We start from the raw sequence: 16052 nt of genomic DNA on the forward strand, positions 1-16052 counted from the left end.
GTCCCCCGCACCTCGCGCCCCAGCCACGCTCCCACCTCGGTGCTCTGCGGGGAGCCCAGAACCCGACCAGACCCTGGTTCCATTTCAAATCCACTCTGCGTTGTCGCACCCCTGCCGGGCCCCACAGACTCAGAGGCAGCGGCTGGGGGGGTACCCGGCGCTCGGCTCGGCCTCATCCACATGCAGGGGACCGCGCGGCGCGGCGGCCGCCAGAAAGAGACAAAGGCTGTTCCGCCGCCGGCCGCGCAGTGCCAGCCTGGCCCCGCCCGCCGCCCCGGTGGCCCCGACGCGGCCCCCCCGACTCTGCCGGGTGGGTCGGGCTGCACGGTCCGGACGGCTTCCGAGAGGAGGCAGCCTCCCTCGAACCCTACCCGTCAGACCTTTTCCCGACCACTGCCACCTTTTCGGCGTCACCGGGGCCCTTCAAGTGACCTGGCTACTGTGAGCAGTAGTTACAGTCCGCCGAGTCCTCATTCTGACCTGTGACCAGGAGTGTGCCACGATCGATGGGGACCTAAAGCCAGACGCAGGCCAGAGCAAGGGGGTGGGGGCGCTCTCCAAAATTCCCACGAGGCCTGGGGTCACTCCCTGGATTAGGGTTGGGGATTCCGAAGCCTTCACCTTAATCCTGTCTCCCCAGGCCTTTGATCAGGACCCCACCCCAGAATCTCATGACACGGCCCCCCCAACCCAGAAGAGTTATGGGGTGCAGCCGCTACCCCTTCCACAGTCATCAACACCTGGAGGCCAGGAAGGCATGGGAAAGGGTGTGGGTCTGGACCCTTTCTCAAGTGTGTCACTTGCCCCGTAGTGGGTACCTGTCTCTGGACCTCAGCTTTCACCTGTAGAATGGACACACACACACACACACACACACACACTAACTGGGGGCGTGTCTGAATGTAGGGAGTACGGAGCGCTGGCATGCAGTGGGTTCCCAATAATACAGACAGCTGCCACTGTAGCCTTTCCTCAGCCTCCTGAGGGCAGGGATGGTTTTGATTTTGAGCTCTTCTTCCCCATCCCACACAACCACTGGATGCAACTGAGGCGACGGAAGGGCTCCTTCTTTCACTCAACTAGGAAGTTCTCCCTAGGTCTATCTCAAGTTCTCTCCTTCCCAGACCAGGATTGGGGGGGGGGAGGGGAAGTTCCCTTTAAGGGCCGTGGGGGAGGGGGCTGCGGGCCGGCCCTCCTTCCGCCCCTCCCTGGCCCCCCTCCGCCTGGGGGGGACCAAAGTCCGGGCCCCGCGCCAGCGCATGCGCCGCCTGTGGGCGCTGTCCCGGCTGCGAGGGCTGCGAGCGCACCGACAGACAGACCGACGGACTGGCAGTCCGCCGGACAGACGGGGCAGCGCAGGGAGCCGGGACGCGGCGGGACAGCGACATGACCGGCCACATACAACAGCCAAGCGGGCGCGGGAACCCGGGTCCTGCGCCCTCGCCTTCCCCCGGCCCGGGCCCCGGCCCTGGCGCCTCGGAGAGGGTAGCGCTCAAGAAGGAGATCGGACTGGTGAGCGCCTGTACCATCATCGTCGGTGAGCAGGGCCCGAGGCGGGTGGGTGCCCTGGACTGCAGGGCCAAGGCTGAGGGGGCATGCAAGCAGCCCCAAACCAGGGGCACCCCCTCTCCTGGTGTTCTTACGGGTCTGGTACACAGGGACCGCCGGAAAGCGGAGGCAGCGAGCACCTGCGGGCCTGGAGCGGGTAAAGCCCTGCACCGAGGTTCAGAGGTTTTTGCTTCCACCTCCCTGGCCGCCCTGAAAATTTGCAGCTCAGGAAGTTGTGGGTCCCCTCCAGCGCTGGAGCCCTCCTTCAGCCTTTACCTCCCTGTCGGTCTTTGGTCTTCGGCAAGGCCTTTGCTCTGTTTCCTCGTCTATGAAAAGGAAATGATGACTATAGTCTTGCCTCTAGTGCAGGAGCTGGGCAAGTTCTGGGTTGTGGGTCATCGTGAAACCCTACTGTTTGCTGGGTCCCGGTACCATGCAGAGTGAGAGATCTGATCTTGGAAAGCAGGCAGAACTGTAGGTAGGCTGGACAGGTAGAGCCTGCACAGAGGAAAAATAGGTTCAGAGCATGTAAATTTACCAAGTTTGGCAGCTGGAACCAGGGAAAGGAAATGGAATAGCCCACGGCTGGGGACAGTAGTGGGCCGACCAACCCTGCAGAAGGGCCACCTGCTCCCTGGCTGGGATCTCAACGGACACCCCATGGCCTGGCCTGCTGGACCTGGCTTCCACTTGTGCATGGATCTGTGTGCCCCCAGTGCCCTGTCCGCTTCCACATAGGGGCTTCTGGGTAGGCAGGGTGGTGGAATTTTCTCCTTCTGTCCCAAGATGTGAATGCTTACTTCTGGGAACCGGGCTAACTCAGCCCAAGTGTCTCTGAGCCCTCCTGAGGGACCTTTTCTGTTCCCTGCACCCAGAAGATAGAGGCTTGGGAGATGAATTCCTGGGGCCTTACCCCCTGTGACTGGTCCCCAGCCAGTGGGAGCTGCTTGTTCACCATTATCCTTCTACCCTCAGATTCCTGGAGATGGAGGAAGTTTGAGGGGCTCAGCGGGGCAGAACTAGTGTCTTCATCTCCTCTGCTCTGCCCCCATATTAGAAGTTCCAGTCTGGCTCTTGGCCATGCCCTGCACTCACATGGAGAGTTGCCCCTGAACACAGTCCCAGGCAGGTGGCTCCACTGTATCTCCTGCTTCCTCCTAGAATCCTATCTCCCAGGAGCTGGCCCTGACCTGGCCCTGGGAGCTTCCTGGCCTAGGTGCCTCTGACTATCTGCTAGAAAGAAGGGCTGGTTCTGGGAACTGGGTCAGAATACTTGTTAGAGGTTTGTTCCAGCCCATGCCTTCTCTGTTCTCTAGGAAGGGAAAACTGAGATGGGCACTAAGGGTACCATCTCTCCCCATTCACTACTCGGGGGCCCACCTACCCCCACTCAGCCTCCCATCCTGGGTGGGCCCATTTTTCTCTACGTCACTAACCTGGGAAGTCTATTCAAAGTCAAAAGGCTGCAAAGTATCATATTTTAACATTCCACGTCTTCAAAACTTATATCCTGCTTTATAATCTATCCCTGTTTTATTAGCAGTTGCTTAACTGATTTCCCAAACTTCCAAAGTTCATCCCAGGAGATCCTATAATTCACTCCTTTATTATATTCTCTGTCCCATCCCAGGCTGAAGAGTAAGAATATCAGGAATGAGGAGATATGGAAGAACTGGCTCTAGGCAGCAGTGAGACTCTACCTGAAATACATTTAGCTGGTAAAAACAAAGCTTGTGGGGGGACTAATCCAGACCAGAGTAAATCAAGCCGGCTGGGCAGGACTGTGCAGGACAGCACAATCACATCCAATCACTGTTCAGAAAATCACTTCTTTTTACATTATAAAAACACATTCTTCCTTTCCTCCTTTGAGTCTCATGCCCACCTTGCAAGATGGGAATTTTTGTACCCATTATACAAATGTAGAAACTGAGGTTGGAAGTTAAGTGACATTGCTGCAAGTTGTGGGCTCAAGATTTGGAACCAGATCTGGATTCAACCCTCTGTTCAGTTCCCTTCACACCGAGCTGAGCAAAGTTGGGGCCAGACTCAGAGCCCTTGATGGGGAAGGCTGGGGCTTGAGCTGCAGGCTCATCCAACAAAGGTAGATTGAGCTCTCCACTCCATTATGGAGGTACAAATAGAGGGGGAGGGACGCTGGGTCTCTCTGGCAGCAGTACATAGAGGGCCTCTCATCTTGACTTAGGGACTTCAGCCATCTGCCTCACGTGATCCATAACCAAAGAAGAGATGTGCCTAGACTCAGCAGAGGGGTCACCCTGGGTCTGCTGACCAGGGTCTTCCTTCACTCTGTTCCTGTGACTTGGATGTTCAGTTCATGTAGGTGTTTAGGGATCAGGCTCAAGTATATTCAGGGACTCAGGAAGTAACTTCGAGAACTTCATCTTCCCAGGAGCCAATCCCAGCTCGTCCAGCCTCCGTCAGGTCCTGGTACATGGTCTCGAGGGCTTGAATTTAGCTGAGCTGCTCAGAGAGGATGGGCCTCTGCAGCACCCCAGCCCCTCCTCACTAGGAGCCAGAAGAGACACAAAACTACATAGGAATCTATCCACGTGTCACCAACGCCCCATTTACAGATGAGCAAACTGAGGACCCTAGGCTGCAACCTGCCTAGGGTCACATGTCCTTGAGGCATTCTGGGACACTTTTGGAGGACAGGATGATCCAACTACAAGGATGGGGACCTGCCAACCCTTGATACATTCGTTCATTTGTCCAGCAGTAAGAGGGGGCACCACCTAAGAGGGGACAAGGCAGAGGAGGAATTCCTCTCCTCCTAGAGCAGACATCCAACAGCAAACAAACCCACAAGCCAAATGTGTGGCCAAGGGTCATGAGAAGCACTGAGACCGGACAACTGAGCCGGAGGAGGACCTGAAGGGCTGGGAGCGGGGTGGAAGGGTGGAGATGAGTGAGGAGGTGGGTGGGGTTTGTGTGAGGCTTCCCAAAGAGTGGTGGGAGTTTGCCTTTTTCTCCTTAGGAGGTGGGAGCCCTGGAAGGGTTTGGAAGGAGTGGGATGACTTACTGCACTCACCATGGAGGAGATCCTGTGAGGGCAGAAAGCCACTTGAGTCACCTGGACAAGAGGCAGTGGTGGCTCAGAGCAGGGGGGGCAGCTGTGGAGGGGCTGAGTGTGGGGTGTGGAAGAAAGAGAAAGGTCAGGAATGACACAAGGTCAGGGTCTGAGCAGTTGGGAGGATGGTTTGTGATTGATTGATTGATCAGGGAAGATGAGAAGAGCAGGTTCAGGTCAGGGAAAGGGGACACAAAAGTCAGGAATGCTGTTTTGAAGCTGTCGAGTGTGAGATGCCTATTTGTTTGGTACACAGGCCGAGTTTGGAAGAACGGTGCATGGCAGGGATATGAATTTGGGATTCGCCAACAGAAGCCAGGTGGCTGGATGAGATCACCAAGGGAATGATCAAGGCCACTCAGTGTTTAGAAGTCAGACAAGAAAAGGGACCAGCAAGAAAGAGCCACCAGCCAGGTAGAAGGGTCAGGAGGTGGAGTAAAAAGAGGGTGATCATTCCGTCACAGGCCACTGAGGAGTCAAGCTAGATGTGGGCTAGGGCTTGATTCGGCAATGTGGAGCTCACTGGGGACCATGACAAGACTCAGCCTGGAGGTGGGCCACAGGCAAGATTTCCTAGGCCAGGCAGGATGCACTGAGTGTAGGCAGAGGCTCTATGCTCTGCTCATCCCCTCTCTCCACAGGAAAGTGGGTTAGGCTGGAGGTGCCTGCCAGCAAATTAGTGATTCTAGTCACGTCCTGGATGTCCCCACTCACTGCCTTGGGGGTACTACCAAGACCTCAGTGGGAGCATCTGTCATTCCAGGGAGGTACCTGACACATGCTTACTGTGAGGACACAAGGACATTTGTGTACTTGGGGGCAGGCTTCACCCAGGTCTCAGTAGGGTTCTGGCTGCTCACCCCAGGGTGTTGGGAGTCCATGGGACTCAGGTCTCCAGAGGAAAGACTAAGTCAGTGTCTTAGATGGGGTCTCCAAGGTGGATGACAGAGTGGGATCCATAAGCCGTTTCCATGGTCTTTCAGACAGGGTCAAACATGCCAGCCCTTCCTGGCCATTTTCCTGGCACTATGACACACAGTGGGTAGTGTCTTCCCCTGGGCAGTGTTGACCTGGAGAGAGGGCTGCCCAAGTGTAGGATGTTCTGCCTTGAGCAGAGTGTTTCCTTGGGCCCAGTACAGATGGGCAAGGTGCATCCTCTCTGCCAAAGTCAGGGTCAGACCAGCTCTCTGCTGCCCGCTAGCCCAGTGGCCCCACCTGGAAACTGGGGTAACTGAGTCTCAGAAGGGCAGTACTGATCCGAGGTCACGTGGCTGACTCCTCCATATTTCTAGGAATAAGGTTGCAAAGCCAGTGTCCTGTCCTGGCTTGACTTCCCCACCCCTCCCCGAATCCGACTGTATATTCCCACAACACACACCCCACGGGCAGGCGGCTCCTTCTACCAACCAGACCTCCATGGCCCACTCCCGCGACCTCCACAGTCCGCTGCTGCCTCTCAGAAATAGGTCAGCACGCACAGCAGCACCCGCAGGGAACAATGGCCCTTTCTTCATTCCTCCAAGGAGCCGGGTAAGCCCCATCAGGCCAAACATCTTAATGTGATAAAAGCCACCCAGGAAAGGCTCAGGGAAGAAGGGCGGGAGGAGGAGACTCAAGGGAGGCCTGCTAGACGGGGAAACTTGCATCTGACCCTCGCCTGGCCTAGCTGCCTGCCTGGGAGCACCTACGGGGACCAGGTGTCCCATTGGGTAGAGAGGAACATGGAGGCCTCAGGACCAGCATCCCTCTGGTTGTCGACCAGACACCCAACAGCTGCTCAGCAGTATCTCTTGGCCCACCTGACGTCCTATTAGGCCAAGTCCTGAAGACTAGGATTCCCCAAGGGCCGGAGTTGTCCACTGCTGTTGCCCTCATCAGGCAGATCTGCTGGGCCTGAACACAGGGTCTGAGGAAGGAGGTCTGAGGAAGGAGGCCTGAGCTCATCACCAACACCAGGAGGAGCTAGGCAGCACCTGGGTGACAGTGCATGCAGTTACAGCAGTTCCTCCTCTATTCCAGCACCCGAGGGCTCCCAGCCCGGTCCTCAGCATCCTCCTTCCTCCTGATCCTCTGCCACTCATCAAGCCCACCCTGAGCATGAGCCTGGGGCAGTTACTTCAGGCCTCTTCAGGCCCACAGGGAGAGGCCCTTGAGGACCTCAGAAACACTGGTTTGCTCAGATGGTCCTTTGAGCCACAGGGAAAGAAGTCCTGAATGGTAGCCCGAGGCCACATGTCCAAAACAATAGTGGTCCTCCCTGCCACCACAGCTACCCACCCCCAGAAACCAACATCTGAGTCCCAGCCACTTGGCACCTGAATAATGCTATGCCTTTTTCAGACCCCAGCTCAGGAAGGTGAGGTACAAGGTGTGGCTCCCCCAAGTATTAGATCTCTGAGGCTCAGCCAGGCTGAGCTGTGTACAGGGGTGGGGTCTCCACGGGGTGGGTGGCTCAGGGCCCTGGATGCCCCCAGCTCCAACATCCCCGGCTCCTTTCGAGGCCACCCAGCCCCCGCTGGCTTCCAACCTCACTGGCTTTTGGCAAATCCTGCTCCGCCAGGTCCTGAGAACTGCTGCCGGATGGAGCCAACTCAAAGGCCCTTTGGAAAACCCACAGCCCACCCAGGCCCAGGGCCCATCGCGGTGGGTGCAGGAGGTGGCCCCTCTCCCCTGCCCCCCAGAAGCAGACCAAGGGCGCAGCTTACCTCTGGGGCTTGAGGCACAGGAATTATTTCGTCCTTATCTGGATGTATTTAGGGCTCCTGGGATGTGACCAGAAAACCAAATGGGGCTCTCGTGGCCGTTCAGACTAGAAATCTGTGTCGACCGGGGACGGGGGTGAGGGGTAGCACCGTGGACAAGGAGTGAATGCAGATTGGAGGCCACAGCCGTGTCCTCGTCCAGCCCCGCCTATGGGCTTGGCAGGTGGAACGGGCAGATTCAGCCTTGATGGAAGTGTGACCCCCTCCCTGGGCCCCACCAGGTGGGAGTGATCCTTGTCCAGGGGTGCTGAGCCCCAGGTCTCACCAGTGCTGTTTTTGTCCATGTGGCCTGTGGGTCTGGGGCTCTTTCCTCTTGGGCAGACCCGAATGCAGATCTCTAGTGAAGCTACCTGATTCATTTGCAGGATGGTGAGACCCAGCCATAGCCCTACTCCTTTCTAATTGCCAGGGAGCTCCCTCGCCCTGGGAGTCTGCTCTGCAGGCCACAGCTCATCTCTGAACATTTCCCACTGTTTCGGGAAGCAGCGGGGCACATCCCGTTTCCACTCCCAGACATCTGGAGGCCACGGGAGCAGCCCCCTCTGCCCACATCCTTCGAAGACCCAGAAGGATGAGTCTTTTGCCCAAGCACAGGGCAGGCCTTCCAGAACTGTGGCAGGTTCCATTTGCATGGGACCTCAGGAGCCTGCAACTCCTTCGCTCCACCTCAGAGACCCCCAGTGGGAGGGCTGAGTGGGGCCTGGTGCCCTCACTTCACAGACAAGGAAATTAGTCCTTCATGTCAAGGTCTGGATGCCACTCTGGGCATTGGGCTGTGTAGTCACCCATCAGTTTACTTAGCACATGCCTTCTGAGCACCTGCAGGGCATGGGGCCGTGAGGTGATAAGGCAAGGCAGAGTGGGTGACTGCTGAGGGGGGGGGGCAGGAGCTATGCACAGAACCACACAGGGGCGCAAGACACATCTGGCAACAGCTGTAAGTGAGCTGGGGGCCTCACATGGTGTGCCTCCCTAAGCCCTCATAACAACCCTGTTTTACAGGTAGGATTAGGGAGGTCAGCAGGGGGATCTTCCCACCTGAGCAGGGAGCAGGCACAGGCCTTCCGAGCCCAGCTGGGTTTCACATTGTGTAATCAGGGGCAGACCCAAGGGGAATGGCAGGCCGTCTGTGTACAGACCCCAGACTGGGCCAAGAGTCTCTACCAGCTGTCATTGCCTGACCCATCCCTGCCCTGACAACTCCCAGCCCTGAAAATGCACCAGTTGCTCTGCCTCACCCCACTGGCCCTTGCCAGAACTGGAAACATGTGAACAGCTCTAAGAAACAAGGTCTCTTCAGAGTCTATGTCCACAGCCTGGGTTCGAGGTCAAGGAGGGGCTCCCTGATAGGAAAAAGGGAAATAGAAGCTACAGAACCCTAGAGTGAGGCTGTGAGGTGGGCAGAGGACCCCGCACCTGGCTCAGGCAAGGAGGGCTCTATGCAGCAGGTTGAAAGGAGGACAGATGGCCGGAGGCTGACATGACAAGACTGGGGACCTGAGCTAGAGGGGGTCCATGTGGAGCTGCCCAGGAGTGGCCACCCTGTGGTGGTTCAGGTGTTGGGTCCCTCCCTTTGCCGACTCCCTGTCATGCAGGAGTAGGAGAGTGGACAGAGGAACTCAGGACCTGTCTCTGGCTGGCTGGACAAGGTGCCATTTCCCATGCCAGGGACTGAGCAGGAGGCTGATGATGAACCCAGAATGGGCCTTGCTGGGTTCGAGGGGCCCAGTGGCATCCACACGCCTCCAGCACCCCCCACCGCACTCCTCCTCCAGGGAGCACCCAGGCTTCCTTCCTCAATGCAGTATCCAGACCCCCCACAGAGAAGGCTGGGCTGCTAAAGGGGGTCCCAGGTCTGATGCCCCCCATCTCTTCCCTACAGGGAACATCATTGGCTCGGGCATCTTCATCTCACCCAAGGGTGTCCTTGAGCACTCAGGCTCCGTGGGTCTGGCCCTCTTCGTCTGGGTCCTGGGTGGGGGCGTGACAGCTCTGGGCTCTCTCTGCTATGCAGAGCTGGGAGTTGCCATCCCCAAGTCCGGCGGGGACTACGCCTACGTCACAGAGATCTTCGGGGGCCTGGCTGGGTGAGTGTGGGGCTCTGGTGGGGTCGGGGACAGTTTCTCTGAAATAGGATGGCTCTTGAGCCCTGGGCCTCAGTCTCCTCTTCTACTTCCCATATTACAGGAAAGTGGATGGAAAGAAGGGGCAGGGGTGTCTGGTAGCCTTCTGAGGCCAAGGTGGGTGGCACCTATGCTTACCCCACCCCATGGGTGTCTGCTGACCCCTTGACCTCTCTGTGTCTCCATTTAAATAGAGATTCCTCTAAGCCCCACTGCTTAGGAGGGAAGAACCCCTTACTATCTGAAACCTTTAGACAGTGCTGTACCCAGGCAAGGAGGGCTTTGATTTAGTAAATCCATCTGCTCCATGAGGAGAGGGAGGAGCATGATATCCTCCTCCTCCCAGACCCTGCCACGGGTCCCCCTCACACAGCTTCCTGACATTCTTTATTCATCCCTGAACACTTGCTGAGCACCTGCTTTGAGTTAAGGGCTGAGGATGCTGCAAGAAAAAATTCTGTTCCTCTCCTCAAATTGCTCACAAAGCAGAGACGAACAGCCCCTCAAATGTGAAATGACCCAGAGGACCCTCGCTTCGAGGGTGTGGGCAAGAGGCAGCAGCCACCGAACAGAGAACAGGGTGCTTGCCAGGAAAATCCACATTTGCACCAAGTATAGAAAGAATATAGTTTTTTCTCAGCTTCCTGGCCAGTGACGAGGGCATTTGGTGGGAGCAAGCACAGAGGGCATGGTGGCCTGGCCAGTGCAGACTGTCCGCTGTAGCTAGAGGTAAGATCAGGTCCCCGGCAGGCACCAGGGCTTGAAGAAGATGGGGATTTGGAGTTGTTGCAATTGTCCAGAGTCCTGCCAAGGGCCTTAAAGGTATGGGCAGGTACAAAAATCATTTAGGAATCTAATTCAGGAGGACTGGTAAGGTTAGGTGGATACAGCAGGTTGATATCCATTGTCCCACTTGAGAGGCTTCATAGATGGTGGTCCCTGGGATGGGGATGGGAGATCAGTGCGGAGATTCTCAAGTTGCAGTGGTGTGTGTGGCATGTGCAGAGGGGGCAGGTCTTGGATGGAGGATCCAGGCTGAAGTTACGAAGTTTGATTCTGAATGACGTGGGCCAGAAGTTCTGAACTTGGCAACTCTGCATGAAGCCCTGGCAGGGCATGCACACCCCTGTGGATGTGTCTGTGGCTGTTCATCTTTCAGGGAGAAGGTTCTCAAAGGGGCTGGGACTCAAAGAAGTAGAAGAATCATGCTGTGGCCCTGGAGAGAACACTGAGAGAGAGAAAAGGGTCAGGACCCACAGTCACCCAGCATGGAGGAGAGTTTAGAGGGGACATCCAGCAAGGAAGGACTATCAAGCTAGAATGTCCCAGAAGCCGAGGAGGGAGGGCTGTGCAAAGAAAGGGTAGGAGGCTTAGTGACCCAGGAGTTCTGGTATTCCTGATAAGGTACTCCCCATCCTCAAGGGCAGACCAGGACCTAGGACCTAGGACCTAGGACACAAAGGCAGACCTTCCTATGGGTGCAGGCAGAGACCTTGGGAACAGAGCCCCCAGCCCACCATGCGCCCCCTGCAGAGGTAAGATTCTAGTAAAAGAGACATAAATCATGATTCCCCACTACCAGCCCCCACCACAGGCAGGGCCTTTTTCAGGGTCCACTTCCCACAGACCATAGGTCCTGGAGATGCTGTGCCACCCTGGCCTTTGCTCCTTCCAGATTCCTGCTGCTCTGGAGTGCCGTCCTCATCATGTACCCCACCAGCCTGGCTGTCATCTCCATGACCTTCTCCAACTACGTGCTGCAACCTGTGTTCCCCAACTGCATCCCCCCAGCTGCGGCCTCTCGCGTGCTCTCCATGGCCTGCCTGAGTGAGTGGCCCCCTGATGAGCCCCTGTCCCCAGAGCAGCTGACTGCCCCACACCCCATACTGCTCTCTGCTCTGGGTGCAGGGACAGACAGATGGGATCCCCCAGCTGTCAGCTCCCTCCAGTGTCATCTTGAGAACCATGTTCTTGCATTCTGGCTGCTGCCTAGGCTGGACCTGCCTGTGGTCCACACTGAGCCACAGGTCCTCCCTGCTTCCCTCCCCAGTGCTCCTGACGTGGGTGAATAGCTCCAGTGTGCGCTGGGCCACACGCATCCAGGACATCTTCACGGGTGGGAAGCTGCTGGCCCTGTCCCTCATCATTGGCATTGGCTTTGTCCAGATCTTCCAAGGTAGGGCCAGGGTGTGGGTGTGGGCAGGGATGGGGGGACCATGCTGATCCCTGATGTCTGGTCCCCCAGGACATTTCGAGGAACTGAGGCCCAGCAATGCCTTCACCTTCTGGATGACGCCCTCTGTGGGTCACCTGGCCCTGGCCTTTCTCCAGGGCTCCTTTGCCTTCAGCGGCTGGAACTTCCTCAACTATGTCACCGAGGAGCTGGTTGACCCTCGCAAGTGAGTGAGGCATCTGGCCAGCTAATGGGAGGGGTAGGTCCAGCTAATGGGAGAAGCAGCCTGTCTGCACAGATCCGCTGTTACCTGTGGCTCGGACTGGTCATCTGCTGCCTCGTAGGAACAGCCTTGGAAAGAAAGCCCGGACACTGTGTTCTAGCCTGGTCCCATTCTGTGTGGCTGTGGAGGCATCAGAGCCCCTTGCTGGGCTTCAGAAAGACAGAGTATCATCGTCCTGCTTTAAATAGATCCAGTGATTTGCATTTGGCCCAAAATTATACATATGCACACAACATGGTGCCTACAAATGAAGCCAATGACTCTATTTGATTCTCAGCCAGGGATCTTTGGGCTGAGACAAATAGAGAATCCCCGGGGAGACCCTAGACCTGCAGACTGGGCTTTAGGGGAACTCACGGGATTGTCCAGGCAAATACTGGCTGTATTCAGTTTTCTCCTTACGTGCAAATGTTAGTGAGACCCCACCCTCAGGATAGACATGGCTTCCTCCTTCATCTGCTCTTTCTCCTCCCAACCTGTGGTCAGAGAGGAGTGGAAGGAAAGGTAGACAGCAATGTCCCAAGTTACAGTGCTGTCCCCACTCCTGCCCCGACACCCCCAGTGGACCCAGGAGATGAGACTTAATGCTGCTCCTGTTGCTGGGTCTCTTGGCCCCCACCTGGGCCCCAGATGCCTCCCACCAGGGACTGACACTGACTCCCTCCACTGACGCCCCCAGGAACCTACCTCGTGCCATCTTCATCTCCATCCCTCTGGTGACCTTCGTGTACACATTCACCAATGTTGCCTACTTCACTGCCATGTCACCCCAAGAGCTGCTGTCTTCTAATGCAGTGGCTGTGGTGAGTCGGGGCACCTGCCTGATCCCCAACCCTGCCCCACCCTACCCCAGCCTCATGTGCTGCCTCTCTTCTGTGCCCACTCAGACCTTCGGGGAGAAGCTGCTGGGCTACTTTTCATGGGTCATGCCCGTCTCCGTGGCTCTTTCCACTTTTGGAGGGATCAATGGCTACCTGTTCACCTCCTCCAGGTGACTAGGCTGGGGAGGGGGTTGTCATGGTGAGGCAAGGCAGGTGCCTTGGTGTGTGTGAACTACTGGAAAGGAAAGCTGAGATGATGACCTGCCAGTAACAAATGTGTGATCCCAACCCTAAGGTAAAGCCAGCAAGAAAGAAGCAGGCTAGCTGAGGGTGAGAACTGCCCTGTTGGGGCTGCTAGGGCCTGAAGTGGGTCAGAGGTGACAGCTTGAGGTCCAGAGCTGAGATCCGGGATCTAGCTGGTAGGAAGGTGCCGAGGCTGGGCTCACGGCCCCTCCCCATTCTGTTCCCACCCCCAGGCTGTGCTTCTCTGGAGCCCGAGAGGGGCACTTGCCCAGCCTGCTAGCAATGATCCATGTCAGACACTGCACCCCTATCCCAGCCCTCCTTGTCTGTGTAAGTTGGGGGACCCAGGCCAGGCAGCATGTGGAGCCAGGGCCACCCAGCAATGGGGGATTTCTGGGCAATGCCAGGGATGGCCGTGGTGGACAGCCCATGGAGAATGGGGATGGGGTGGGGATTCATGCCACCTCCGGGCCAGAGTGGGAGAGGCCAGGGCAGCGGGGGAGGACAGAAGGCAGGTGGGAGGCCAGCTGTCAGCCTCAGGTCCTCTCCCAGTGCGGGGCCACCGCGGTGATCATGCTCGTGGGAGACACGTACACACTCATCAACTACGTGTCCTTCATCAACTACCTCTGCTACGGCGTCACCATCCTGGGCCTGCTTGTTCTGCGCTGGAGGCGGCCAGCACTCCACAGGCCCATCAAGGTGAGGCCCAGGGGAGAAAAGGTAGGCTGATGGGCCAGAACTGTCAGGGCCACCCTTTCGTCTGAGCTGGGCACCAGGGACAGGGCCAATGACCACAGTGACAGTGACTACACCTTTTGCAGAAGGCTGGGCTTTCTAGGCACTGATATATTTGCTCCTCCTAACCACCCCACGAGGAGAGTGCTTTGCATACTCCAAGTCTACAGATAGGGAAAATGAGGGCTAAGGAACCTACTCAAGGTCACACAGCGTCCGCCATCCCACGTGAAAGCAAAAGACAGTAAACCAAGCTAAAAGTAAAAGCCCTCCATTTGCACACAAAGCAAAGTGGAGAAGTGCTCAGGTGTCCTGAAATGTGAAACCCACCCGCCCCACCCCCAAAATAGCTGAACTCCAGCCAAGTGCAAGCAAAAAAAAAAAAAATCCACACACAACAGCTGTGTTGAGGTCAGGGTGGCCAAAAGTGACCAAGGCTCAACATTTTGGCCAACTGGTCAACCCATGTATTGGCTTCCAGCACAAGGGGCTGCTGGCCAGAAGGGAGACCTCTCAGGCCCCAGCTCCCAGGACAGGAAAGAAAGCCTCAGACCCGGGGGTTGGGTGTAGGGCAGGAGAGCCACCGGGGATCTTGCACCATCTGCAGTCTCGTCCGTCCTTCCGCAGGTGAACCTGCTGGTCCCTGTGGCGTACCTGGTATTCTGGGCATTCCTGCTGGTCTTCAGCTTCATCTCGGAGCCCATGGTCTGTGGGGTTGGCGTCATCATCATCCTCACAGGGGTGCCCATTTTCTTCCTGGGAGTGTTCTGGAGGAGGAAACCAAAGTGTGTACACAGACTCACAGGTGAGCCGCCGGCCTTGCTGAGTGTCCAGGGCTTGGAGAGGGGATCCTCTTGGGATCCCGATCCAAAACAGGGTCTCCCAGACGCTCATCTGGTAACAGAGGGTCCAGCCCCTTCCACATGTCTCCCCAAAATGTGGCCGAAGAGGGAGAAGCGCCCCGAAGACCCCTGCCCAGGGGAGGTGTCCAGAGGTGGGGTCACCCCTGTCCCAAAGGATCAGATCCCAAGGTCCATCTGCCCCTCTGTCTGTCCTCAGAGTCCATGACACGCTGGGGCCAGGAGTTGTGTTTCGTGGTTTACCCCCAGTGCTCCCCCGAGGAGGAGGAGGAAAATGGCCCCTACCAGACCTTCCCACTGCCGGCCACGGACAAGCCCTTAAAGACACAATGAGACATTTGTAGAGACTGAAGCAGCTGTTTCTGTTTACATGTTGTTTATTGAGGAGGTGTTTTTGCAAAAACTTTTTTTTTTTTTTTTCTGGAAAGAAGAGATATGACTCTTAGAGGCCTATCGTAAGGAAGCCCAGACAAGGTGGACGGGGTTTCCTGTCTTAGCACTGCCCTGCTAGCTTTTTCTGAAAAGGCCTACAAATAAACAGGGCTGGTTGTTTGCTTGTGCTCAGGGGAGTCCCTGGTGGACCCTGATGGGAGCAGGTGGTGGCATACCTCAATGGGGGGCACGCACATTGCTAGTTGGGAAGATGCCATGGCAGACCCTGGAGGAGATGCCACTGAGGAGGCTCTTAGTATCTGAGGGTCTTGACGCTTGACCTAGGGCTGGCTCTGTGAAGCCCAGAACCAACCTGCCCAAGAGGGACAGTGAGAGAAAGCTGCTCCATCTGCCCCTTCCCTGGGTCACTCCATGCCAACCTCAGGGGAGCCCAGGGATTCCTGGCCAGGATCATCTTTCTTCTCATAAGTCAACAGAGTGAATGTCATGACTTGAGTGCACACAGCCTCACCCTGGTCTACAGGTGGGGAAACTGAGACCCTGAGACAGGATGGGATGGATTTGGCTACTATCCCTTGGTGCCTCAGCTTCTGTCCCCTGAGAAAGTACAGAGCAGGATGTCCTGGGAACCTCAGGGCTTGCAAAAGGTCTCATGGCCCTCAACCTCATGCCAACATTTCCAGCCCTGCCATAGTCCCCTGGAGGCTGACTCCTCGGTCAGATCACAAATGGCAAAGGGCACCAGCCTGGCCAGGCCCATGATGGCTTCATGGAGCAGAACCACCTCGCCCAGCTCCTCTGGGGGCCCTGCTAGGAAGGATGGGAAGAGGGCTCAGTGTGGACAGAGCCCTCACCACTGGTGAAGCCCAATACCCCCCAGGGCCCCTTTCAGTCCTATTACGATAGCTTCTGGCACAGCTCTGGGAGTAGCTGGTGCCACCATAGGGGGGAATGAAGCAAGAAGCCACACCAAACACCCCAGAGAGCCCTGCCCTGGCCTCCCTGACTCTCTGG

The 16052-nt window shown here is 56.9% G+C and overlaps 1 protein-coding gene across 1 annotated transcript; it reads left to right on the forward strand.

Moving 5' to 3' along the window:
• Positions 1-1377: 1377 nt before the first annotated feature.
• Slc7a10 (solute carrier family 7 member 10) lies at positions 1378-14978 on the forward strand. The gene is made up of 11 exons (XM_076838491.1): positions 1378-1537; positions 9287-9491; positions 11203-11354; positions 11578-11703; positions 11773-11926; positions 12663-12786; positions 12871-12974; positions 13281-13377; positions 13600-13749; positions 14413-14590; positions 14845-14978. Exons 1-11 carry the CDS (start codon positions 1387-1389, stop codon positions 14976-14978), a joined length of 1575 nt encoding a protein of 524 aa, XP_076694606.1. The 5' UTR covers positions 1378-1386.
• Positions 14979-16052: the final 1074 nt, after the last annotated feature.

Source organism: Callospermophilus lateralis, chromosome 18, assembly GCF_048772815.1.
Source record: "Callospermophilus lateralis isolate mCalLat2 chromosome 18, mCalLat2.hap1, whole genome shotgun sequence".
In the NCBI taxonomy this organism is placed as follows: domain Eukaryota; kingdom Metazoa; phylum Chordata; class Mammalia; order Rodentia; family Sciuridae; genus Callospermophilus; species Callospermophilus lateralis.

What these genes read in the sequence shown, in the direction of transcription:
- Slc7a10 (XM_076838491.1), top strand. Translation starts at nt 1,387, where the DNA reads ATGACCGGCCACATACAACAGCCAAGCGGGCGCGGGAACCCGGGTCCT. An exon ending in CGCCTGTACCATCATCGTCG is followed by an intron (nt 1,538 to 9,286) that starts GTGAGCAGGGCC and finishes TCTTCCCTACAG; the next exon opens with GGAACATCATTGGCTCGGGC. An exon ending in GTGTGTACACAGACTCACAG is followed by an intron (nt 14,591 to 14,844) that starts GTGAGCCGCCGG and finishes GTCTGTCCTCAG; the next exon opens with AGTCCATGACACGCTGGGGC.